This window comes from Tachyglossus aculeatus, chromosome 4 (assembly GCF_015852505.1).
Source record: "Tachyglossus aculeatus isolate mTacAcu1 chromosome 4, mTacAcu1.pri, whole genome shotgun sequence".
Lineage (NCBI taxonomy): Eukaryota > Metazoa > Chordata > Mammalia > Monotremata > Tachyglossidae > Tachyglossus > Tachyglossus aculeatus.
The window spans coordinates 65,632,143-65,660,126 of record NC_052069.1 but is presented as its reverse complement, the minus strand read 5'-3'; the positions used below and the strand labels follow the sequence as shown (position 1 = coordinate 65,660,126).

The 27,984-nt window shown below is 42.3% G+C and overlaps 1 protein-coding gene across 2 annotated transcripts in view; it reads right to left on the bottom strand.

The window, feature by feature from the left end:
- Window positions 1-27,984, bottom strand: part of DENND1B (DENN domain containing 1B) — a 330,783-nt gene that overhangs the window by 34,511 nt on the left and 268,288 nt on the right. For both annotated transcript variants that reach the window (XM_038744737.1, XM_038744739.1), the window contains 5 exons: window positions 16,581-16,671; window positions 11,738-11,778; window positions 10,913-10,981; window positions 7,174-7,230; window positions 5,609-5,716 (listed from right to left, as the gene is read on the bottom strand). In XM_038744737.1, coding sequence (XP_038600665.1) covers window positions 5,609-5,716; window positions 7,174-7,230; window positions 10,913-10,981; window positions 11,738-11,778; window positions 16,581-16,671 — 366 coding nt within the window. The remainder of the gene's footprint in view (window positions 1-5,608; window positions 5,717-7,173; window positions 7,231-10,912; window positions 10,982-11,737; window positions 11,779-16,580; window positions 16,672-27,984) is intronic.

The window sequence follows — 27,984 nt, the reverse complement described above, 5'->3', positions numbered from 1 at the left end:
CCGCATCCTCTGAATCCCAAGCCCATGCTCTTTCCACTAAGCCACGCTAATAAAAATGATAATAATAAAAATAATAATAATGAGTATTATTCACTCTCCTTAGTAATAATAATAATTATGGTATTTGTTAAGTGCATATTATGTGCCAGCACTGTTCTGAGTGCTGGGGTTAACACAAGGTAATCAGGTTGTCCCACATGGGACTCAAAGTTTTAATCCCCATTTTACAGATGAGGTAACTGAGGCACAGAGATAATGGTTTCCCCAAGGTAACACGGCAGACAAGGGGCAGAGCCAGGATTAGAACCCGCATCCTCTGAATCCCAAGCCCATGCTCTTTCCACTAAGCCACGCTAATAAAATGATATAATAATAATAATTATTATTATTATTCAATCTCCTTAGTAATAATAATAATTATGGTATTTGTTAAGCGCATATTATGTGCCAGCACTGTTCTGAGTGCTGGGGTAAATACAAGGTAATCAGGTTGTCCCACATGGGACTCAAAGTTTTAATCCCCATTTTACAGATGAGGTAACTGAGGCACAGAGATAATGGTTTCCCCAAGGTAACACAGCAGACAAGGGGCAGAGCCAGGATCAGAACCCGCATCCTCTGAATCCCAAGCCCATGCTCTTCCCACTAAGCCACGCTAATAAAAATGATAATAATAAAAATAATAATAATGATTATTATTCAATCTCCTTAGTAATAATAATAATTATGGTATTTGTTAAGCACTTATTATGTGCCAGCACTGTTCTACGTGCTAGGGTAGATACAGGGTAATCAGGTTGCCCCATGTGGGCTCACAGTCTTAATCCCCATTTTACAGATGAGGGAACTGAGGCACAGAGAAGTTAAGTGACCTGCCCAAAGTCACACAGCTGACAAGTGGTGGAGCTGGGATTAGAACCCATGACCTCTGACTCTTTGCACTGAGCCACGCTGCTTCTCTTAGTATTATTATTATGGTACTTGTTAAGCGCTTATTATGTGCTGAGCACTGTTCTAAGCACTGGGGTGGATACAAGTTAATCAGGTTGGACACAGTCCCCTCCCACGTGTGGCTCACAGTCTTAATCCCCATTTTACAGATGAGGTAACTAAGAGAGAAGTTAAATGACTTGCCCAAGGTCAGACAGCAGACATGTGGCGGAGCCGGGATTCGAAACCAGGTCCTTTCTGACTCCTAGGCCTGTGCTCTATCCATTAAGCCACACAAAAAAGTAACCATAATAATAATGACAGTAATTATTATTATTATAATGACAATGCTTAATGATGGCATTTGTTAGGTGGCCACTATGTGCCACACACTGTCCTAAATGCTGCAATAGATACAAGACAATCAGGTCAGACGCAGGTCATTCATTCATTCATTCAATCGTATTTATTGAGCGCTTACTGTGTACGCTTAGTACAGTGCTCTGCACACAGTAAGCGCTCAATAAATACGATTGATTGATTGATTGCAGAGCACTGTACTTAGCGCTTGGGAAGTACAAGTTGGCAACATATAGAGACGGCCCCTACCCAACAGTGGGCTCACAGCCTAGAAAGGGGAGACAGCCAACAAAACAAAACATATTAACAAAATAAATTAAATAGAATAAATATGTACAAATTAAATAGAGTAATAAATACGTACAAACAGGTGCTGTGGGGGGGGGAAGGAGGTAAGTGGGGGGGATGGGGAGGGGGAGACGGGGGCAGGAAGGAGGGGGCTCAGTCTGGGAAGGTCTCTGAAAAGGTCCTGTCCCACACGGGCTCACACTCTAAGGGTGGGGGATTTCTACCAGATACAGAATCCCCCTTTCTCTGAGAAGAAAATGGAAGCACAGGGAAGTGACTTCCTTAAAGTTAATAAATAACAATAATAATAATAATAATAATAATAATAATTCCTTAAAGTTGCATAGCAGGCAAGTGGCAGAGACGGGGTTAGAATCCAGGTTCTCTGACACCTAAGCCCCTGCTCTTTCCAGAAGGCCACCCTGTTTGCAATTCCCCTGGACAATGGAATTAGGTGCAGGGTCCTCCAAAGTGCCAAACAGGAAATGGACATTGGTTTGGTAAGAAGTGTACCTGCCAACAGGAAAGTGAGCAAGGTACCTTTGGCAGTAACACCAGGCATGCCAATCTCAGGCACATGCCTATCCTGGTCCTGGGGATGAGTTAAGAGGCTCTGCTGAAAGAAAGCTTGCAGGAAACACCAAGCTCTGCCTGTCAGAGGTTGCCCATCCTGCCTGGATCCCTCTAGACTGTAAGCTCGTTGTGAGCAGAGAATGTGTCTACCTACTCTGGTATACCCTACTCTCCCAAATGCTTAGAACAGTGTTCTGTACACAGTAAGTGCTCAATAAGTACCACTGATTGATTGACTGGAGGGGATCCTAAGCCTCTAGGAGCACCAGGTCATTCGAGGACAAGAACTCCAAAATGCCAAGAAATCAAGCTGGCCTAGCCTCCCCAGGGGGTTCTGATCCAATTCAGGGAAGTGGATCAATCAATCAATCATATTCATTCATTCATTCCATCGTATTTATTGCATTTATTATGGCAAAGTCCCATACTTATCGCTTGGGAGAGTACAATACAACAACAGACACTTTCCCTGACCACAGTGAGCTCACAGACTAGAGGGGGAGACAGACATTAATATAAACAAAGGAATAAATTTCATATATATTTAACATATACATATGTGATGTGAGGATGGGAGGGAGGATAAATGAAGGGAGCAAGTCAGGGCGATGCAGAAGGGAGTGGGAGAAGAGGAGAAGAGGGCTGAGTCGGGGAAGGCTTCTTGGAGGAGATGAGCCTCCAACGCTTTATTTCTTTAAGGCTTTGATGTGGGGCAGAGCAATTATCTGTCTGATATGAGGAGGGAGGGCATTCCAGGACGTGGGCGAGAAGTCGGTGGTGAGATGGACGAGACTGAGATACAGTGAGAAGATTAACATTAGGTGAAGGAAATGTGCTGGCTGGGTTGTAGTGGGAGAATAGTGAGGTGAGGTAAAAGGGGGCAAGGTGATTGACTGCTTTAAAGCCAATGGTGAGGAGTTTTTGTTTGATGAGAAGGTAGATGGGCAGCCACTGGAGTTTCTTGGGGAGTGGGGAAACTTGTTCTGAACGTTTTTGAAGGAAAATGATCCAGGCAGTGGAGTGGAGTATGGACTAGAGTGGGGAGAGGCAGGAGGCACGGAGGTCAGCAAGGAGGCTGATATAATGATCGAGGTGGGATAGGATAAGTGCTTGCCTTAAAGTGGTAGCAGTTTGGATGGAGAGAAAGGGGTGGATTTTAGCGATGCTGTGAAGGTAGAACTGACAGGATTTAGTGATGGCTTGAAAATGTGGGTTGAATGAGAGGAGGCAAGGATAATGCCAAAGTTACAGACTTGAGTGCTTACTTAGTGCATACTGTGTACAGAGCACTATACTAAGCACCTGGGAGAGCAAAATATAACAATATAACAGACACATACCTGTCCACAACAAGCTTACAGTTTACAGACATCAATAAAAATAAACTTACAGATATGTACATAAGTCCCTTGGGGTTGAGGGAGGGGAGATGAATAAAGGCAGCTAGTCAAGGAGAGGCTGAAGGGAATGGACGAAGAAGAAAGGAAGGCTTAGTCAGGGAAGACCTCTTGGAGGAGATGTGCCTTCAATAAGGCTTTGAAGTGGTGGGAGAGCAACAGTTGGTCAGATATGAAGAGGGAGGGCATTCCAGGCCAGAGGTAGGATGTGGGCCAGAGGCTGGGCAAGGATGCTCACAGCACTGTCTTTCTCAACCCAGAATTCACCCCAGCTAGGCCCAGGTAAGAGTATATGTCTAAGGGAAGCTCTGGATTCTAATCTATTGTGCACAGTAAAAAAAAAGAAACAAAACCTCAAGCAGCACTATATTTCAACGGGAACCTGGGAATCAATTGCTGAGGACAGACCGGCATGGCACCCTCCCATCAAAAAGGTTGTAGCTTTGTGTAAGCTTTGCATGGAAAGAGGGACAAGGAGGCAGAACAGAAAACAGCGTCAGACAAACAAACATTGCGACAAGTCAACAATGGACTACCTCTTTGTGTGCCCCCTGGGGCCGGGGCTATGGATCTTGCATTGGCCTTTTCAGCCACGGATGCACTAATAATAATAATAATCATACTTGTTAAGCGCTTTCTATGTGCCAACAACCGTTCTAAACACTGGGGTAGATACAAGCTAATCAAGCTGGACAAAGTCCCTGTCCCACATGGGGCTCACATTCTTAATCCCCGTTTTACAAGATGAGATAATTGGAGTGGTTCAGTGGAAAGAGCCCAGACTTTGGAGTCAGAGGTCATGGGTTCAAATTCCAGCTCTGCCAATTGTCAGCTGTGTGACTTTGGGCAAGTCACTTAACTTCTCTGGGCCTCAGTTACCTCATCTGTAAAATGGGGATTAAGACTGTGAGCCCCCTGTGGGACAAACTGATCACCTTGTAACTTCCCCAGCACTTAGAACAGTGCTTTGCACATAGTACGTGCTTAATAAATGCCATCATTATTATTATTACTGTAGGGCCAGAGAACTTAAGTGAGTTGCCCAAGGACACTCAGCAGACATTTGGCAAAACTGGGATTAATAATAATTATAATAATAATGTTGACATTTGTTAAGCGCTTACTATGTGCAAAGCACTGTTCTAAGCGCCGGGATTAGAACCCAGCTCCTTCTGACTCCCAGGCCCTCACTTATAGGTGAACTTCACCACCTGTGGGATCTTTAAATATGATGGAAAACTATACGTAGTCCAAATCTAAAACCCAAGAAGGACCTAAGGATACTATCTCATGTGGCTGTGACCCCCACAGAAGTTCTGGTGGTTTGGCATAAACCAAATTGGAAGAGGGCTTAGAACCCACCTCTTTGGGTGGGATGAGGGAGGGGAGAGTTTGGGAGGGAGAATGCTGATGAGGTTCCAGAAACTACTTCTGGGTGCAAGTGGAAAACTGGGGGCGAAAGGAGGTGTGTGTCCTAAAAACATTTTGAAGCTCATTTCAGCAGAAATTTACGCAAAGGTCTTAATGGCTCAGTTTGCTTGCGGTGAGTTGCTGGAGGGGGCTGTACAATCAGACACAAACAGCTCTTTCTTTTCTCTCTCCACACCACATCCTTTAAAAAGTCTTCTCATTTCTTTTAAATTAGGGCGCAAAAAACGGGTTGTTAAATCAAAAGTAATAGTGTTAGTTCTCATTTTCTCATTTTTATCATGAAATTCATGCATTCATTCATTCAATAGTATTTATTGAGCGCTTACTGTGTGCAGAGCACTGCACTACGTGCTTGAGAAAGTACAATACAGCAATAGAGTGACAATCCCTGCACACAACGAGCTCAGAATCTATCATTTTGAATATCAAGGTGGTCAATTTTTGAGGCCAGAGTTTTACACTTCACTTTTGCCGAAATACACTACTTGGATCAGAAATCACATGCCAATTTTTCCTTCCTGTGGATCCAACAAAATCCAACTTCAACTTCAAACAATATTTCATTTACATTTTCTTTCATCCTCACCCCATATCAAATTAGTCACCGAATAATAGGAACCGGGCCTTACCTGGGCCAGCCTGCGCTTCTCTGGGTTTTCGCTCCTTTCACCATGTAACATGTAGACGGGAGTATATTGGACCGACCCAGAGCACGTCCCATAATCTTCCTCATTTTCCTGGACCGCAAAAACACAAAAGTCTTTCTCTTATGCTACTTGGGAACTTCCTGCTCAGGGTTTCTCTCCAATGATGGTCTTCAGTGGTTAGAATCTGAGCACTTCCCCATCCCGCAGAAGTACCAGTTTCTGCCTATGTTACCCCCAGTTCAGTGAAGAAGGCTCCTGGACCTAGTTTGAATCCAACCCCCAGAGAATATACCAAACTGGACTGGAAACGAGCCCAGGTGAAGCACAAGGCAGTCTAGGCTGTAAGCTCATTGTGGGCAGGGAATGTGTCTACCGATTCTGTGATATCTTACTCTCCCAAGAGCTTAGTACAGTGCTGCACACACAGAAAGCACTCAATAAATACGAATGATTGATTGGTCTAGACCCCAGCCCAGAAGGCAGCTGGTTACGTGGGAGTTCCACATTGGGGTGCTCTGTGTCTCTATCAGTCATCTAGGTCCCAACTCCTCCCCCCTCACCTCCCAAAACACACAGATGCACACACACACACACACACACACACACACACACACACACATGTATACACATGCACATACACACAAACAGTGATGAGGGCTGTGGAAACCCACTCCACACCATCAGCAGAGTCGGGGCCCGGGACCCACGTGCAAGACAAGGGCCACCAACGTGGCAACGGCCTCCATCTGGACTCCAGCCTCGCCCTCCTCCGTAAATGTGAAAGTGAAAATTGTGCCCGAAATGCAAACATAGTTTTCCAGCAGCAAAATCAAATTCACTTTGACGTGAAGCTAACGGATCTTAAGAGAAGCCCTGTAAATGCCTAATAATGGAATGTTGAGGGCAAACTATTTAGATTGGAGTTCTTTCATCAAATCGTTGGATCTTTTTTGCTGAAACAGGAGATGTTAGACCCCACTAACGATAACTTGTCTTTTTTTTTCCTCCTGGCAAACGAGAAATATCAAAAGAGAATAAATTTTAAGACCTGCAAAACCTCAGGAGCTATTTTAATGTGTTTTAATCATATTTCAAACAGGTATTTATTGTCCCTTTGGAAATTTTTAAATATTAAAAAATTTAAAGCATCACTGTAAGACTATGACAGGACCAAAATAGACATTGGTACCTTGGAATAAATTCTACTTTAAAGATCCCCTCATTTCAAATTCCAGTCAGGGAGCAAAAGCTTCAATTGTTTTATATCAAAGCAATCAACTTTATGAAAACATGCATTCTGTTAGAGTATCTTTGAAAACCTCTGTTGTGCTATGATAAAATATGCAAACAATAAAGAGATTATTTAATGGATGCATAGGATGACAGTTAGTAGCCAGAGGGCTCGTTATGAAAAATGTATTTTTGAACAAAGGGCTAAGCATATTTCAAAAGTCATTAAAAACACAAATCTCATGTGATTTGTAAAGTTTAAGCTTCAAACTAATGTAGAAAGCAAGGTAAGAGAAAGAAAAAACGGTGATGCTTACCTTGTGTTTTAGCTTACTCTTCACTTCCTTTATTCCCTGTTTAGCTTGGTTTTTCGCCTAAAAAGTTTTTAAAAAAGGATCTAATTATCTCAGCATGACGCTACTTACACTGAGAGAACACGCTACATGAGTTCAAATTTAATGAAAATTGTACCCAGTAAAATTATTTGGTAGAAAGACGGATTATGATCTCAAACAACTAATTTCAGGTGTAATGTACTAAGCTGGCAGCCCTATTATGCTAATAGACCAGTGGTGTAGCAAACGTGCTTCCCTCTCTATTTGCATGCAAATGTCATGAAAATATTAACATTTAGCCTGCCTCATCTTCCACATTATAATGAGCAAAACAGAAGTCAGCCAGGCTCTCGATGCCAACTACCTATCCGAAATGGCACCTTTAAATCTGAAGGGAGAAAAGAACATAGCTTAACAGCAGGTTTGGGGAAAATGTCAAGAATTTCAAGATGACTGCAAAAGCAGTCTATTCTGGCAATTGGCAAAGTAGCATTGGCCTTGAGAGGGAAATTAGAGGCTTTTATGTGTGAGGGAGATTTTTTGCCTGGCATTGCTTTTCCACCAGTTTGTTATTTCGAGAAAATTTTTTCAGGGACTGAAAAAGCCAAAGTGAAAATTAAAGTCTCGTCTGCAACTTTACTGCAAAGTCCCCCTGGGAGGGACAAGGAGGAGAACGGATGACAGCAGAATTCCCAAGCAGCTGCTTCATGGAGAACTGAAAAAGGGGGTGTACGTAAGCTGGGAGGACAGAAAAACAAAAACCAGTTTATTAGTAGTCACTGGGCTCTAGCCAGCTCTTGGCTATAGAAGCCCCGGGGAGGTGAGACAGGATGGTTGGCAATGGCAGCCCGCCGAGAGACTGTCAGCAATGGGTGACAGGTGGGATGGGTGAGCATTGACTCTCACAAGGCCACACGCCTGACCTCCCCTCCTCCCTCCCCGGCCCCAATCCCGGGACCACCTGGGATCTGATGAAACTGTTGAGGGGACATGGGGAGAGGGGCACCTCATTCTGGTGGGTGGCCCCAAGAAGGACTAACCTGTGCCATTCTGGGCCGCCCGACCACCACCTTAAATTAATAATAATAATAATAATGGTATTTGTTAAGTGCTTACTATATGCAAAGCACTGTTCTAAGTGCTGGGGATCAGCTTGTCCCACAGGGAGCTCACAGTTTTAATCCCCATTTTACAGATGAGGTAACTGAGGCACAGCGACTTGTCCAAAGTCACACAGCTGACAGTTGGTGGAGCCGGGATTTGAACCCATGAGTTATGACTCCAAAGCCCGTGCTCCTTTCGCTGAGCCACGCTGCCAAGGAGGGACTTCTTAACCTTTTGACTCCTCACCCACCCTGTAGGCCTCTGGACACCAACTGCTCATAGGTTTTATTTTGTTTGACTCTACAGCATGGTACCCATATTCTCTGAAACATCATCAGAGCACTTTACTAGATGCGGAAGCAGCATGGCCTAGTGACTACAGCGTGGTCCTGAGAGCCAGAAGGACCTGGGTTCTAATCCCAGCTCCGCCGCTTGTCTGCTGTGTGACCTTGGGCAAGTCATTTCAATTCTCTGTGCCTCAGTTACCTCATCTGTAAAATGGGAATTAAGACTGTGAACCCCTTGTGGCACAGGGGCTGTGTCCAACCTGATTAGGTTGTATCTATCCCAGCACTTGGTGCTTGACATATAATAAGCATTTAATAAATACCATCATCGTTATTATTAATATTATTATTTGAGTATGGAGCACTGTATTTGGGAGCACACAATGAAAGTCTGAGCCACGGTCCATACTCTGATAAAGGGAACTCAAAAATGGAGTCAAGAGCATTGGCTCAGGATCTATGAAAACAGGAGAGAAAAGGATTGCAAAGGGAGAGAGAAAAAGACAAAAAGAAAGTGAAGCAGAAAAGGAAAGGTACAGAGAAAATGAAAGAAGAGATGTAGACTGCTTCCTCATTCTTCTCCTGCTTCCTGGCTGTTTCTCAAGAGGAGATCTCCTGCCTTCTCTACAAAGTTAATAATACTAATTTCGGGGTTAGAGGTTGAGGAATATGCTTCACGGAATAAAACTATTTTAAAGGCACTTAAAACAATAATATTAGTACACCCCTCTACCTGTCTGTTCCTTTGACCCTGTCCCTCTCACCTCCTAAAATCACTGGTTCTTACTCTCTTTGCCTTTCTTCCTGACATTTTAAAACTTATTGTTCTACAATGGCTAGTCTCCCTCTGTCTTCAAACACACTCAAGTCTCCCCTATTCCAAAGAAATCCTCTCTTGACCCCGTTTTGAGTGTTAGCTCCTTGTGGACATGGAATGTGTCATTTATTCTGTCCTTCCCAAACACCTAGCATAGTGCACTGTATCGTGTGGGTAAGTTGTAAGCTTTCTTTGACTCTAAGCTCAGTTTGGGCAGGGAATATGTCTACCAGCTCGGTTATATTGTACTCTCCCAAGCATTTAGTACTGTACTCTGGAAACAGTAAGTGTTCAATCAATACCATTGATGGATTACTACTACTACTACAACAAGAAAAACAACTAGAACTTCTACTACCACTAATTCTACTACTGCCACCATCACAACCACTCTACCACCCTTCACCCTCCAGCTATCATTCATCTCCCTGCTCTCATTCCTCTCCAAACACACTTAGAACTGGTCATTTACACCCCATGTCTTCACGTCATCTCCAGCAAAATCCTTCTTGACCAACTGCAGTCTGACTTTCGATCTCTACCCTCCACTGAGACTGAACTCTCTTGGGTCACCAAGGTCCTTATTGCCAAACTAAGGCCTGTCTACCCCATCCTGTTCTACCTTAAGCTTGGAATTCTATCAGTTTTTGGCTCACACTGTCCTTACCTAGTTCCCCTTCTATCTCTCTGACTGCTCCTTTTCTTTTTCTTTAATGGCATTTATTAAGCACTTATTCTGTGTCAAGGGCAGGGGTTAAGTGCAGGGGTTAATCAAGTGGATCAAGCTAAACAACAATCCCTAACCCAAATGGGGCTCATAGTCAAATAGGAGGGGGAACAGGTATGGAATCCCCATTTTATAGTTGAGGAAACGGAGGCACAGAAAAGTTAAGCAATTTGCCCAAGGTCACCCAGCAGACAGGTGGAGGAGCCGGGATTGGAACCCAGATCCTCTGGCTCCCAAGCCCACGTTTTATTTACTAGGCCTTCCTGATTTTCAGAATCATCCACGGGTTTGTTCTTTCCCTCTCATACTCATCATATAATAATAATAATGATAATAATAATAATAATGGCATTTATTAAGTGCTTACTATGTGCAAAGCACTGTTCTAAGTGCTGGAGAGGTTACAGGGTGATCAGGTTGTACCACGGGGGGCTCATAGTCTTAATCCCCATTTTACAGATGAGGTAATTGAGGCACAGAGAAGTGAAGTGACTTGCCCAAAGTCACACAGCTGACAATTGGCAGAGCCAGGATTTGAACCCATGACGTCTGACTCCAAAGCCCAGGCTCTTTCCACTGAGCCACGCTGCTTCTCTAACCGCAGTGTCCCCAAAGCTGTGAGCTGAAGCCTCTCCTCTTCTCACTCTACATTCAGGATTGTTTGTATATTGGTAATTTTTCAGTTAATTGGTGAAAATGATCTTTTTCCTATTGCTTCTTGATAAACACAGAATATCACATGATTTCCTCCAACATACTGAAAAAACTTAGAAATTAGGAGCTTACAAATTTGTACGCTGTTCGGACGGCTGGTGTTGCCTTGGTCATTGCTGTGTTGATTAATGCACCTCCTTTCTGTAAAATGCCAACAAATTTCTATATAATAATGGTTTTAGCAATCAATGCAATTAAAAATATATCTGTACTTTGACACACTGAAATCACACTGCATTTTTAAAAGGGAAGTTAACCCAGCATTATTTTATTTATTGACTAACATGGAGTTACAACAGTTCAGAATCAAGATAACACATTAACTATTTTTTAAATTGAGATTATCTTAAGCTTATTAAGAAATTTTTAAAATGCCACTCTGCTTTTCAATCTTTTCCCTTAGAACATTAAGTACTGTAGCCAGTTGTGATGTATTTTCCAACATAAAATTAACAAAAAAAGTTTAATCAAATGCTTCAATATGGTGCAATGAAAGTTCTTCAGTTTAAAACCGACCAAGTTCAAAACAGCCACAATCACAGGACTCCTGTTTACCACTAGTGATAACAGTTTTATCAAATCCTACCACCACATCTAACTCACAGCAATGGAATGCACCCTGGTACCAAGTAATTAAAACACTTGGATAAAACCAAAAAAAAAAAAAAAAAAACCAGTACATGCTTTCCAAAAACATTTTCTAAGTAACAAATAATTTTCAAGTTTTTAAGTAATTTTCATAAAAGCTGCAAGCCACTGGAAAACAACTTCCTGAAAAAGCATGGAAAATCTCTCGCTAAAAAATATTAGAGACAACTTAAAGAATTTACGGAGAAAGTCGCATCAAGACTGCGTGTTTCAATTCAATGACGTTAATAATGAAAATGAAAAATGTACCTTGACTGTGTGCATCCACTGCTGATAAGACCTCGAGTTTCCTAACACATAAATAAAAAGTATTTCAAATTCTAGGCACCCTCCTCAAAAAAATAAAATAAAATAAATACCAAGCTGATAATTTTAACACAGAAGAGTGACAGGGGATTTTAACGAACACCTCTCTTGCTCCACAGTGTTACAGACAGTTAATTGTGTGTCCTTAAAACGTTCCTGAGCAATGTGATACATTTCTATAGTTACTAAAAATAAACCTTTCCAAAATGGCTAATTCTTTTTCTTTATTACCACCTCCAGAGGGTAATAAAATACGGCATTCAAATATTCTTCCATATTTCTTAAAAATAAAGCTAAGCCTAAAAGTAAAATGAAGGTATTTTAAGATTGAATGTGAAGAAATGTTCTTATATTAGAATGGAAATGCAGAACATACAGACATATTTCTTTTGGGAAATAAATTATCTTAGTCCACAAATACGCAAATTTTCAACATTTCACTATCAATGAATCCAGGCAATCAAAGGTATTTATTGAGTGCTAACTGCATGCACAGCATTGTACTAAGCACTTGGGAGAAGATAACAAAATAAGAGTTGGTAAACATTTTCTCTGCCCTTAAGGAGCTTACTCCTAGGAAATACATACTGATCCCTAGTTCTCCTGTTACAGAGCTGTGGAAAATGAACAATGGTTCTTTGGAAGTCCAGAAAGATCTACAACATTATATATTCATTACCAGTTCCCCTAAATGAAATGTGCTAAAGGAAAAACATATACAAAGATGACTGGCTACTTACAGCAAACACTGGTTAACTATGGAATTGTATTAAGTAATTAATTGTGTAGTTAAACCACATGCAAATCAACATTTTAAAGTAGTAAACTTGACATCAATAATTACTACCAGTAGTGCGAGGATACCACGTGATACTGAAAGACAATGTAAGTTTTGAAAAGATCTTCAGTAGTTTCAAAGGTGGTCGAACTTAATTCTGTTTAAAAACTTGTTTAGTAGAAAGTTCAAACACCAAAATTAAAAAAAAAAAAAAAAACACTACTCTGGAACTGGTAATCCAAATTCCAGTGCCTCAATGATTTGATAATTTTAATCAGAAATAGGCTTGAAGCTTTATTTTTTTTAAAAAAGAGAAAAACTAATTTAAAATGTATGTACCATTGCAGTATATTCCTGTTATGGTTCAGAACTTATTTGGCTAGTTGAAATGCTTGAACTTCAGTATTAAAAATGCCATAATAAAAATAAAACCAGGAACTGGCTAATACAAAGACCCTATAAATATGTGGCTATGATTTTTTTAAAGGATCATGATTTCTGCTATGGCAGCCAACCTTCCAAATTAAACTACCAAAATCTTAAGACCTAGTGATCTAAGTTTATGCCCTATTTTGAAGGTTAAGATTGACTTGATTCCTAACCACCAGAAAGCAGTACAGCATTCACCCAGTTTCTGAGACAGCCTCAGAGCTATTCTTTGAGCTGAAATTGGGAAATCAAAAGCAAGGAAGGTGGAAGAAACGTTTTGGATACAGTAAAGCCTCTGAAAATGTTGCATCCCAAGTGAAAACTGGGAGTCAATGGCCACAGACAGACCTGCACAGCATATTACAGACAAGAAAGGAGTAATTTTCTCTGAGCCGAAGCTTCAGAACCAGAAGGAAAAAGTGTAAACAGAGCTAGGCTTTGTAAGCATCAAACATGACAACATGACAAGGGACGGCTTTTTTGTGTGCACAACGTGGATGGGACAGTAAGGACCACAATCAGCTTTTTTAGTCATGCACATACTCGCTGGTGAATTTCACAGTCAGAGGTGTCGGGGGAAGGTGACTGTGTGCAGAAGGCATATGCATGTGTGCATGTGTAAAATTATATATTGTACATTTTTATTCACTTGTTTACCTGTTTCGTCTTGCCCTACTCTTGCTATTATCAGTTACACCTTGGTCCACCTCCCGATCATACTATTTATAAATAATTTGTGTCTGCCTATCTAACCTATTAGATTGTAAACACCTGCAGGAGGGGAATTTTTGCTTCTGCTGTACTGTTCCAAGCACTTAATACAGTAGACAGCACATAATAGGCACTTAAATACCAACAGTTCACTGATGGACTGGATGAAACTCTACAGATTTTTTTTCTGTGAGCTTATCAATCAATGGCACTGACTGATTCATTCATTCAATCGTCTTTATTGAGCGCTTACTGAGTGCAGAGCACTGTACTAAGCACTTTGGGAAGCACAAGACAGCAACATATAGAGACGGCCTCTACCCAACAACGGGCTCACAGTCAAGAAGGGGGAGACAGATAACAAAACATGTAGACAGGTGTCAAAACTGTCAGAATAAATAGAATTATAGCTATATGCATATCATTAATAAAATAGAGCAGTAAATATATACAAGTAAAATAAATAGAGTAATAAATATGTACAAGTATATACAAGTGCTGTGGGAAAGGGGAAGCAGGCAGGGCAGAGGTGGGTGAGCCGCTTAAGTGCCTGCAAGAGTAATAATAATAATAATTGTAGTATTTGTTAAGGTCTTTCTGTGTGCCAAGCCCTGTACTAAGGACTGAGGTAGACACAGGATAATCAGTTCCCATATTGGGCTCACAGCCTAAGTAGGAGGGAGAACAGGTATTGAATTCCCATTTTGCAGATGAGGGAGATGAAGCCTAGAAAAGTTAAGTGACTTGCCCAAGGTCACAGAGCAGGTAAGTGGTGAAGCTGGAATAAGAATTCAGATCCCGTTTCCCAGGCCTGGACTCTTTCCACTAGGCCATGCTTCTTCAGTACAGTAGCCTTCATTTCCTCTTCAAATACCTGCCAAGAGGCCTACCCTGATTTGGCTCTCCTTTCCTCTTCTCCCACTCCCTTCTGCATCACCCTGACTTGCTTCCTTTTTCAGCCCCTCTCCCCAGCTCCACAACACTTAGGTACTATCTGTAATTTTTTATTTATTTAGATTATTGTCTGTCTCCCTCTCTAGACTGTAAATTCGTTTGGGGGCAAGGAATGTGTCTATTTATTTTTAAACTGTACTCTCCCAAGTGCAGAATACATTATTCTGCACACAGCAAATGCTCAGTAAATACAACTGAATGAACGAATGAATGAATAAGAGCAGTTTTGGATTTGATAGCCTACATTCCCTCCAGAGACCATATATATTTTTCAGAAATATAACCTAATTGATCCTCCCCACAAAAATTAGGCAAGAGCAAGCATATTCATTCATTCAGTCAATCGTATTTATTGAACGCTTACTGTGTGCAGAGCACCATACTAAGCGCTTGGGAAGTACAGGTTGGCAACATCTAGAGACGGTCCCTACCCAACAGCGGGCTCACAGTCTAGAAGGGGGAGACAGACAACAAAACATATTAACAAAATAAAATAAATAGAATAGTAAATATGTACAAGTAAAATAGAGTAATAAATATGTACAAACATATATACAGGTGCTGTATATATATCAAGCATATATATCTTCATTTTGTAATTGGAGCTATTGAGGCACACAGGGTTGAATGCAACTTCCCAAGGTAACAGAGCTGCTTGGTGCCACTGCCAGGATTAAATCAGCATCTGGAAAAGCAGCATGACCTAGTGGATAGAGCATGGCCCTGGGAGCCCGAGGCTGTGGGTTCTAAATCCGGCTCCGCCACCGAGCTGTGTGACCTTCACTAAGTTACTTAACTTCTCTATGCCTCAGTATTCTCACTTGAAAAATAGAGATTAAATTCTACTCCCTCCTACTTAGAACGTGAGCCCCAAGGTGGGGCATGAACTGTGTACAACCTGATAATTTTGTTTATTTTTTTAACAGAATTTGTTAAGCGCTTACTATGTGCCAGGCACTGTATCAAAGATTGGGGTAGATAATAATAATAATAATAATAATAATGGTATTTGTTAAACGCTTACTATGTGCCAAGGCACTGTTCTAAGTGCTGGGGTAATAATAATAATGTTAGTATTTGTTAAGCGCTTACTATGTGCCAGGCACTGTTCTAAGCCCTGGGGGGGATACAAGGTGATCACATTGTCCCACGTGGGGCTCACAGTCTTAATCCCCATTTTACAGATGAGGTAACTGAGGCTCAGAGAAGTTAAGTGACTTGCCCAAGGTCACACAGCTGACAAGTGGTGGAGCCGAGATTAGAACTCATGACCTCTGACTCCCCAGTCCGTGCTCTTTCCACTGAGCCACGTTGGTAGATACAAGCTAATCAGGTTGTCCCACATGGGGCTCACAGTCTTAATCCCCATTTTACAGATGAGGTAACTGAGGCACAGAGAAGTTAAGTGACTTGGCAAGGTCACACAGCAGACACGTGGCAGAGTTGGAATTAGGACCCACAACTTCTGACACCCAAGCCCATTCTTCTTCCATTAAGCCACACTGCTTCTCAGGTTGGACACGGTCCATATTCCACATAAGGCTCACAGTCTGAATCCCCATTTTACAGATGAGGTAACTGAGGCCCAAAGAAGTGAAGTGACTTGCCCTAGGTCACATGGTGGTGGAGCTGGGATTAGAACACAGGCCCTATGACTCCCGGGCCTGGGCTCTATCCACTAGGCCATGCAGCTTCTCACCTTCACCTAGTCCCCAGGGAGAGGTAGCCTGGTACGGTGCCTACACTTCAGGACACCTGAGCCTATCAGGGCCAAAAGGCCCCATCGTTGTTCAAAGCTGGAATGAAGCTGACTTCAGTTCAGCCACCTGTGAAAAATCCCAGACAAACTGGTAATTTTGAAGACTGCCCATTTTTGATCGGGGAATGGGTTCCGTAACTTGCGTAAACATCTACCTCCGCAGAAGCCACCAGAAGTGATTTCCTCTTCAAACACATCCGAGAATCCCCTTCCAGCATTTAGTTTTGCCAGTCGACCGTCAATGAACTGAAATACGAAAAAAAATAAAAAGTTGAATAGATCAATCAGTCATGTTTATTGAGCACTTACAGTGTGCAGAGCACTGTACTGGGCACTTGGGAGAGTACAACAAAACATAAATCGCATTTATTGAGCGCTTACTATGTGCAGAGCACTGTACTAAGTGCTTGGGAAGTACAAGTTGGCAACATATAGAGACAGTCCCTACCCAACAGTGGGCTCACAGTCTAAAAGGGGGAGACAGAGAACAAAACCAAACATACTAACAAAATAAAATAAATAGAATAGATATATGCAAGTAAAATAAATAAATAAATAAATAGAGTAATAACAAAACAGTCTAACAGACAAGTTCTGTTTCAGATTCAATAGATTTCATTTTGTCACAACTATCCAATGCCTAATACGAGTCACAGACATCTGAAACAGACTTAGAAATGAGAATGCTGTATAGCCAAACTAGCATTAAGTTGCAGCTCTTTTACATAAAAGTATCTTTTCTTACTTGGGTCATATAAAAGGAATAAAAAATGTCTTTATTCTAATTCTGAAAATAAATGCAGAAATTGCAGAATTATTTTGTTGCTATAAGCTATTCTATTATTCAGTAGGATTCTGGATGAAAAATATGTCCCTAGGAATAACTACAATTCATCTAAATTCAGGACCTACTTGGCCTCCCTACCCAAACTACTTTCTCTCCACACAATACGTGCGGAGAGCATGTATTGTGTGTAGAGAAGGTAGGTTGGGTAGGGAGGCCAAGTAGGTCCTGAATTTAGATAAATACACATTCTCCACACCGCTCTCTCAGCAGAACTCAATTCCCTCACTCCCTCCACTGAACTCATACTAATCATGCAACCCTGGATCACCTCCACAATACACTTTCTCCGCTTTTGGACACGAGCTGCGGAGAACTGCTGGCGGAAATCTAGACATCAGGCTGACCTTGTCTATCTCAAATTAATCCGCAGTTGTTTTAATTCTGCCCTCTCCCCTACCTGTCAAAAATACTTCTCCATCCTTATTGACTCCCATACCCACTGTCAGAAACAGTTGTTTCTGACTTTTAACTCCCTCCTCAAACCCCTGATGACACTACCACATAACCTGTAGATAAAATTGAAACCTTTAGGACTGGTCTCCCTAAATTGAGTGCTTACTGGGTGCAGAGCAGTGAACAAAGCTCTTGGGAGAGTACAGCATAACACAGTTGGTAGACACGTTCCCTGTCCACAACAAGCTTACTGTCTCCTCAGCAGTACCTCCCTCAAATTCTAACCCCTCCACCTGTGCTTTTTCTCATCTTATTAAAACAATTACCCCCTCCCTTCTTCTTTTCCTGACCATCTTCTTTAACCATTCACTTTCCAAAGATTCTTTCCGGACTGATTTTAAACATGCCCATATATTTCCCTATTAAAAAAAAAATGCTCCTATGACTCCACAGCTCCCTCCAGTTATCACCTCATCTCCCTCCGACCAGTCTTCTCCAAACTCCTTGAACAAATTGTCTATACTCGCTGACTCCACATCCTCTCCTTTACCACTCTCCTTGCCCCCCTACAATCTGGCTTCTGCCCCTTCACCTCCTGGAAACAGCTTTAAGGTCACCGATGATCTCCTCCTTAGCAAATCTAATGCCCTCTACTCCATCCTAATCCTCCTTGAATTTTCTGCATGCAGTAAGCACTCACTAAATGACTGACAATGACTTGCAACTGCCTTTGGTACCCCCTTCTCTTTGAAATATTATCTAACCCTGGCTTCACTAACACTGTTCTCTTGTGGTTGTTCTCTCATCTCTCTGGCCACTCATTCTCAATCCCTTTTGTAGTCTCCTTCTCTGTCTCCCACCCTCTATGGGAGTACCTCAAGGTTCAGTTCTAGGACCCCTTCTATTTTCCATCCACATCCACTTCCTTGGATATTTCACCCCCATGGATTCAATTACCATCTCTACATGGATGATTACCAAATCTACCTCTCCAAGCTTGACTGCTTTCCTTCTCTGTAGTCTCACATTTCCTCCAGCCTTCAAGGCACCTCTACTTTCATTCATTCATTCATTCATTCAATTATATTTATTGAGCACTTACTGTGTGCAGAGCACTATACTAAGTACTTCTCACCTACACCTCAAATTTAACGTCCAAAATAGAACATTTTCCCACCCAAACTCTCTGCTCCCCATGATTTTCCTGTCAGTGAAATCAGTGAGTTAACGTAGGAAAGAGAGAGCTGATTGAGAGTCTAAAACCTGATGGTTAGGATTTTCTGTTTGATAAGGAAGTGGATGGGCAACCATTGGAGGATTCTGAGGAGTCAAGAGACATGCAGCAGAGTGAAGGATGGACTGGAGTGGGAAGACACAGGGTGCAGGGAGGTCAGTGGGGAGGCTAAAGTAGTAGTCAATATAATCATATTTACTGAATGCTTACTGTGTGCACAGCCCTGTACAAAGCCCTTGGGAGAGTATAATGTAACAATTAACAGACCCATTCCCCCACCTACCATGATTTACAGTCAAGAAGGCTAATGCAGTAATCAAGATAGGAAATGAAAAGTGCTTGGATTATTGTGGTAGTAATTAGGATTTGGAACAGAAGAGCAGATTCTACAGATATTGTAAAGACAGACCTGACGATTTCATGACAGATTGAATTTGTGGTTATTCAATCCATGAAAGACATAAACTGAGGATAATGCCAAGGTTATGTGCCGAACATATGCTCAGTGTCCCAAACACAGTTCTTCACTGACCAAAATAAGTAAAACCCCTTTGATGCTTTAAGTGGTAGGATTAAGCGGTAATATTTTATCATCATTGGACAGTGTGATCTGGAGGAAATGCATATAACTGATACTAGGCAGGACTATAACTTCTGGGCTGACAACTGTTTCTTATGATCTAAACTTCTTATGATAAAAAGCAACAACTTGCAAAATGATACCCACCCCGCCCAGACAATTCACTGTCAAATTCCTGGAGATTGAAAGCTGCTCTATATTGAAGCTGCTCTATTAGAGCACAAAGCCAATGGATGGATATCTCCATGAGATACTTTCTAGGGTGAAAACGGTAGACTTCCCCAGATCTGGCTTGAGGTTAGTAATTCTGATGTCAAACACCTAACTGCAGCCAGGTGTACAGCACATCACCATCACTTTGGAGCAACTCATAACTCTGATTTACAGACTACAAAACAAGCCAAGGAACAAGTGGAGACAAATCATAGAGCCCAAGGCAGTGAAGCTTGTAGAAAGAGCATGGGCCTGGGTGGGTTAGAGGACCTGGGCTCTTCCAATTGTTTGTTGGGTGACCTTCGGTAAGTCACTTAACTTCTCAGTTTCCTCATCTGTAAAATGGGGATTAAATCCACTTTCCTCCAACTTAGACTGTGAGCCCCATGTGGGGCAGGCATTGTGTCCAACCTGATTGACTTTTGCTGAGAACTGTAACTGAGCCCCCTCCTTCCTCTCCCTCTCCTCCCCCTCCCCATCTCCCAACCCTACCTCCTTCCCCTCCCCATAGCACCTGTATATGTTTGTACAGATTTATTACTCTATTTTACTTGTACATATTTACTATTCTATTTATTTTATTTTGTTAATATGTGTTGTTTTGTTGTCTGTCTCCCCCTTCTAGACTGTGAGCCCACTACTGGGTAGGGACTGTCTCTATATGTTACCAACCTGTACTTCCCAAGCACTTAGTACAGTGCTCTGCACACAGTAAGCGCTCAATAAATACGATTGAATGAATGAATGGGCTTGTTAGTCAGGGAGGATGGAAGTGCTGCCTACAGTGATGGGTAAATTAAGGGGAGAGCAGGGAAAGGGTGGGAGATGAGGAGGTTTTTTGTGGATATGTTAAGTCTGAGGTGTCGGTAGGCCTTCCAAGTAGGGATGTCCTGAAGGCAGAAGAAGATGTGAGACTGTAGAAGAGAGGTAGAGCGGTCTCTCTCTGAGAGATGGATTTGGGAATCATCTTCATAGAGATGATAGTTAAAGCCATGGGAGCAAGTGAGTTTTCCAAGGAAATGGGTGTAAACGGAGAATAGAAGGGGACCCAGACTTAAATCTTCAGGCACTCCCACAGTTAGATGGTGGGAAGCAGAGGGGGAGCCTGTGAAAGAGACTGAGAAGGAGCGGCCAGAGAGATAGGAGAAGAACCAAGAGAGGACAGTGTCAGTGAAGCCAAGGTTGGATAATGTATCCAGAAGGGGGTGGTCTACAGTGTTGAAGGCAGCATAATTGTCAAGGAGGATCAGGATGGAGTAGTGGCCTGAATTTGGCAAGAAGGAGGTCATTGGTGACCTTAGAGAAGGTCATTTCCAAGGAGTGGAGGGGGCAGAATCTGGGAATCCAGGAGCACAGTGGAGGTGGAAAGTGTAGATAACTCACTCAAGGACTTTAGAGAGGAATGGAGGGTCCTTGAGGTCAAGGATAGGTGACACATGGACGTGCTTGAAAGCAGTGGGGAAGGGGCCATTGGAAGAAGGGAGGGGGCAACTGTTTGAATAAGAAGAGGAGGGATGGGGTCAGAAGCACAGGTGGAAGGGGTAGAGTTTGAGAGAAGGCGGGAGAGTGGAAGAGGGGACTGGAGGAAGAAGGGGCTGTAGAGAAGCAAGGGAGATTTTAAGACTATACCAAATCATTAATAAATGCCACCATTATTATTATTATTATTTCGATTTTACTAAGTATAATAATGATGACATTTATTAAGTGCTTACTATGTGCAAAGCACTGTTCTAAGCGCTGGGGAGGTTACAAGGTGATCAGGTTGTCCCACGGTGGGGCTCACAGTCTTAATCCCCATTTTACAGATGAGGTAACTGAGGCACAGAGAAGTGAAGTGACTTGCCCAAAGGCACACAGCTGACAAGTGGCAGAGCCAGGATTTGAACCCTTGATCTCTGATTCCAAAGCCCATGCTCTTTCCACTAAGCGTAGTCAGTTTATTAGAGGCAAGAGATGGGGAGTAGTGGAACAGGGAGCTTGAGGAAAGTGTGAAAGTCTGTAATAGCTGTTTTGGGCAATCAGTATGGAGAGTTAATAAGTGCAGAGAGATAATGTTGCTGGGCAGATGAGAAGGTCGAATGAAAGCAGGTGAAGATTAAAATGAGATGGACAAGGTCAATTCGATGTCTGGATTTCTGCCCACACCTCTCCATAGCTCATGGGCAAGTGAGGAGGAACTGTATTTTGGCGGTGACCTATGGCTGCAGGTGGGTGGTTTGAAAGAGGTTCAGGGGAGGAAGGGAACTGAAATCAGTTGAGAGGGAAGTGTTGAGGGTGTGGATTTGTGTGTAAGGTAGGTAAGAAGGTAGGCTGGGTATGGAGACAAACTGGGGATTGCTAACTTTATAAAATTGGATGGCATCAAAATACCGGAGGTCTCGGTGTGGAAACAGAACAGATTTGCAGGGTGGAGATTAAGCACATCAGAAGGCTATGGTTGGAGAGTGGAATTATTTTTATGGTATTTGTTTAGTGTCTACTATGGGTCAAGCACTTTTTTAAGTGCTGGGATAGATACAAGTCTATCCAGCTGGACACACTCCCAGGCCCACCTGGAGCTCAACAGTCCAAGTTGGAGGGAGGAAGATTTAACCCCTATTTTACAGATGAGGTGACTGAGGCATAGAGAAGTTGCGCAACTTCCCCCAAGGTCACACAGCAAGCATTAGAAGAGCCAGGATTAGGACCCAGGTCCTCTGACTCCTACGTCCAAGTTCTTTCCAAGAGGCCATGTAGCTTCTCAATTCATAGTTGGTGAGGCTAGACACAACCATCCCTGTCTCAGAAGCCCATCATTTATGCATTATGATGATGATGATTGTATTGGTTAAGCACTTACTATGTGCCAAGCACTGTTCTAAGCACAGGGGGAGATACAAGGTCATCAGGTTGTCCCACGTGGGGCTCACAGTCTTCATCCCCATTTTACAGATGAAGGAACTGAGGCCCAGAGAAGTTAAGTGACTTGCCCAAAGTCACACAGCTGACAAGTGGCAGAACCGGAATTAGAACCCATGACCTCTGACTCCCACGCCCAGGCTCTTTCCACTGAGCCACGCTGCCTCTCCTTTCCATCTCTCTCATTCAATCTGTCACAAAATTCTGTTGGTTCCACCTTCACACTCCTAGAATCTGCCCATTCTGCTCCATCCAAAATGCTACCACATTAATCCAGGCACTTATTTCCTACTTCGATTACTTCACAGACCTTCATGCCTCCTGTCTCTCCTCTCTCCAGTCCATACTTTGCTGCCCAGATTGCTTTTCAAAAAAAAGTTCACTCCATATCTCTCCACTCCTCAAAATCCTCCAGTGGTTGCCCATCCACCTCCATATCAAGCAAAAACTTCTTATCATTGGCTTTAAGGCACTCAATTAACTCTCTCCTTCCTACCTTACCTCGCTGATTTACTAAACGACACATACTGCTCTTCTAACACCAACCCATTCTCAGTACCTCAATCTCGTCTATTCTGCTGCTGACACTTTGCCCATGTTCTCCCTCAGGCCTGAATCTCTTTTTCCTTCATACCCAACAATCCACCACTCTCCCCAGCTTCAGCTAGGCAATCAATTGTATTTATTGAACACTTCCTGTGTGCAGAGCACTGTACCAAGCACTTGGGAGAGTATGATATAAAAATATAACAGACACATTCCCTGCCCACAGTGAGCTTACAAAAATCACATCTCCTCCAAGAGGTTTTCCTAACTAATCCCTCATTTCCCCCATCCACCCTCCCTTCTGCATCAATAATGCACTTGGCTGTGAACACCTTAAACACTTTGATACTCACCCCAGCCCACAGCATTATGTACATATCTTTGTACTCTACTAGACCCCTTATTGGTAATTCATTTTAATATCTGTCTTCCTCTGCAGAAGTAAGCTCTTTGTGGGCAAGAATTGCATCTACCAACTCTATCATATTGTACTTTCCCAAGTACTTAATACTAAGCTAGGCACACAGTAAGCACTCAATAAATACCACTGATTGAAGAAGCAATATTGCCTTTTTACATTACAAAAGGTATTCCTATTTATAATGCCTTGAAATATATTCACACCTGGAAATATATACATTTTTCTTTTATTTTGGTTTTGCTAATAGTCTCTTGTCCGGGGTAACTTTGTTAAGAAAGTAGAAAAATATTCTGATTTTATCTAGACGTATTGGGATGAGAATGATGAGACAAGCCAGTAGTCTTTCCTTAATTTTTAAGTCTGAATACTGTAACCGCCCCCCCAACACACACACACACACGAGCCTGGGAGAGTGACGTCCTCTCTTAGAATAAAGCTCTTACTCTAAAAGGTTAATTGGCTATTCTATGGAAACTTACTCGTGAAAACATATCCTTAGCTTCTGCGATAGATATTCCACTAATGTGTTTCCAGAAGCCAAGAGATGGAAAGAATTGTCTTTGGCGACCGTAGGCATCTCTTGCCATTAAGATACTTTGTTCTGGAACATTCCGGGTTTAATGGGGAATAAGGGAGCCATATGTCACCATGGTGACTGAAGATGGGGGAATCCAACAGTTTGACCTCGATAGATTGGAGATGACTTCCCCAGTTCAAAGCCTTATTGAAGGCATATATCCTCCAAGAGGCTTTCCCTGACTAAGCCCTTCTTCCCTCTTCTCCCACTCCCTTCTGTGTTGCCCTAACTTGCTCCCTTTATTCATCCCCCGGGGCACCAGCCCTACAGCTCTAATGTGCACTTAATAATAAGGATGGTATTTGTTAAGCGCTTACTATGTGCCAAGCACTGTTCTAAGCACTAGGGGAATACAAGGTGATCACGTTGTCCCATGTGGGGCTCACAATCTTAATCCCCATTTTACAGATGAGGTCACTGAGGCACAGAGAAGTGACTTGCTCAAAGTCACACAGCTGACAATTGGCAGAGCCGGGATTTGAAACTATGACCTCTGACTCCAAAGCCCGGGCTCTTTCCACAGAGTCACGCTGCTTCTCCATTCTGTAATGTACTTATTTATATTAATAAATAGACTGTAAGCTCATTGTGGGCAGGGAATGTGTCTGTTTATTGCTGCCAAGTGCTTAGTGCAATGCTCAGCACACATTAAGTGCTCAAGAAATGCAACTGGACTGATGTGACTGAACCCTGGTTTGGGTGGGGTTGAGCTCAATCTTGAGTTGCGCTGGTTAATTTCATTCATTCATTCATTCAATCATATTTATTGAGCGCTTACTTTGTGCAGAGCACTGTACTAAGCACTTGGGAAGTACAAGTTGGTAACATATAGAGATGGTCCCTACCCAACAACGGGCTCACAGTCTAGAACGGGGAGACAGACCACAAAACAAAACATAGACAGGTGTCAAAATTGTCAGAACAAATAGAATTAAAGCTATATGCATATCATTAACAAAATTAATAGTAAATATGTACAAGTAATAGAGTAATAAATCTGTACAAATATATATATATATATATATATATATATATATATATATATATATATAAAGGTGATTTGGGGAGGGGAAGGAGGTAGGGAGGGGGGGATGTGGAGGAGGAGAGGAAAAAGGGGGTTCAGTCTGGGAAGGCCTCTTGCAGGAGGTGAGCTCTCAGTAGGGCTTTGAAGGGAGGAAGAGAGCTAGCTTGGCGGATGTGTTTTCACATCCTGGATTTCAGTCCAGGAAGCAGCTGAATTTAACTTTGCGAAAGCTGGGTTATGGTGTTCTGGCCCAGCATTAGCCCAGGGCTGCAATCACTTCAGCCACAAATGGGCCTTACACATAAAAAAAAAAAACAACATTTGCAGGCACTTCACAAGTACTACACAACTTCCCACCTTCTTGCTCCCTGCACTCTGTTTGCCTGCTGGAATACAACGGCCAAGGACAAAAGAGTGCAAGTGGCCCGGCTCTAACTTCCATCTCTATAGAATCGATCCACCTATGGCATTTATGGTTTGGTTTTTTTTAAGCTCAATAAATACGATTGAATGAATGAATGAATGGAGCACTTACTGTGTGCACAGCACTGTTCTAAGCGCTTGGGAGAGTACAATAATACAAAGTCGGTAGACATGATCCCTCCCCAAAAACAGCCTATAAGGGAGGGCAGATATTACAGTAGATTGGAACTCCCTAAGTTTGTTCTGGCCTGGAAATGTGTCTATTTATGGTTATATTGTACTCTTCCAAGCGCTTAGAAGAGTGCTTTGCAAACACAAAGCGCCTTCTAGACTGTGAGCCCATTGTGAGCAAGGATTCTCTCTATTTGTTGCTGAATTGTACTTCCCAAGAGCTTAGTACAGTGCTCTGCATACAGTAAGCACACAATAAATATGATTTAATGAATATCCGACAGAGGATCACTGTAAACGCCTTTAAAGCCTTATTAGAATCACATCTTCTCCAAGAAGCATCTCTGACAAGGCCCTCATTTCCTCTTCTCCCTTCCCTTCTGCATTGCTCTTGCACTTGGATTTGTACCCATTTACTCCCCCCACCTTCAGCCCATAGCACTTAATCTACATATCCACAATTTATTTATTTATTTTAATGCCTGTCTCGTCCTATAGACTGTAAGCTCCCTGTGGGCAGGAAATGTGTCTACCACCTTTGTTGCACTGTACTCTCCCAAATGCTTAGCACAGTAATTGCTATTTATTTGCAGCTCTTTATATAGGTTTGGTAGGAAAAATATAGGAAATAAATTTAATAATTATTTGTGACTTTCCAAATTAATTATTCATGTTCACCATGATCCTTGCAGCAATGAATAAACGAGAGTGCTTAGTACACTTAGTACACTCTTAGTACTTAGTAAGCACTTAGTACACTGCTCTGCACACAGTAAGTGCTCAATAAATACGACTGAATGAATGAATGAGAGTGGGCAATAATTACTCAGTGCCTAATCCAATTAATAGTCAGACCTTCCCTGACTAAGCCCCTCTAGAGTGTGAGCCCATTGTTGGGTACGAACCGTCTCTATATGTTGCCAACTTGTACTTCCAAAGCGCTTAGTACAGTGCTCTGCACACAGTAAGCGCTCAGTAAATACGACTGAATGAATGAATTTCCGCTACTCCCCCTCCCTTTCTGCGTCACCTATGCACTCAGATCTGTACTCCTTAAGCACTTGAAATTCACCCCATCCTCAGCCCTATGGCAATTATATACACATCTTTACACTCTGCCCTTTCCCTTTTCGGTAATTACTTTCCTTCTCCACCACTAAACTGTAACCTCCTTTTTTAATGGTATTTGTTCATTCATTCATTCAATCGTATTTATTGAGTGCTTACTGTGTGCAGAGCACTGTACTAAGCGCTTAGGAAGCACAAGTCGGCAACATATAGAGACGGTCCCTTCCCAACAACGGGCTCACAGTCTAGAAAGGGGAGCAAGCATTTTTTAAATGCTTGCTATGTGTCAAATACGGTTCCAAGTGCTGGGACAGATACAAGTTGAGAGAAGCAGCACGGTCTAGTAGACAGACCAAGGGCCTGGGAGTACGGAACTGGGTACTAATCCCAGCTCCACCACTTGTCTGCTGTGGGACCTTGGACAAGTCATTTACTTCTCTGTGCCTCAGCTGCCTCATCTTTAAAATGGGGATTAAGACTGCAAGCCCTATGCGGGACAGGGACTACATACAATCTGATTTGCTTGAATCTACCCCAGTACTTAGTACAGTGGCTGGCACATAGTAAGCACTTAACAAATACCATTTAAAAAAAAAAGGGTAAATGAGGTCAAACACAGTCCCTGTCTCAGATGGGGCTCAGAGTCTACGACAGAGGGAGAACAGATGGGCAGGGATTGTGTCTCTCAATCTGTTGTATTGTACTCTCTCAAGTACAGTGCTCTGCACACAGTAAGTGCTCAATAAATATGATTGAATGAATGAATTCTCTGCAGACAGTAAGCTCTCAATAAATACTACTGATAGACTGATTATTAATAATAAAAGAAGGTTATAAAATGCCAAAGAATACTAATACTGAGACCAGAAGCTCATTGTGGGCAGTGAACATGTGAACAGTACCACAACTTTGTGGTTCTGTACTCTCAACCAACTCTGCGGTACTGTACTCTCCCAAGCACTGAGTACCGTGCTCTGCACGTAGTAAGTGCTCAATAAAAACAACTGATTGGTTGAACAAATGATTAGGCATAATTTCTCTAAATGGAAAAATGTAACATCATTTTTGTAGTTAAAAATCCATGTCCTTACCATTGATGAAATTATTCACTTGAATTCTCGATATTACATTGGAATTAGTTTTAACAAAGTCATCTAAAAA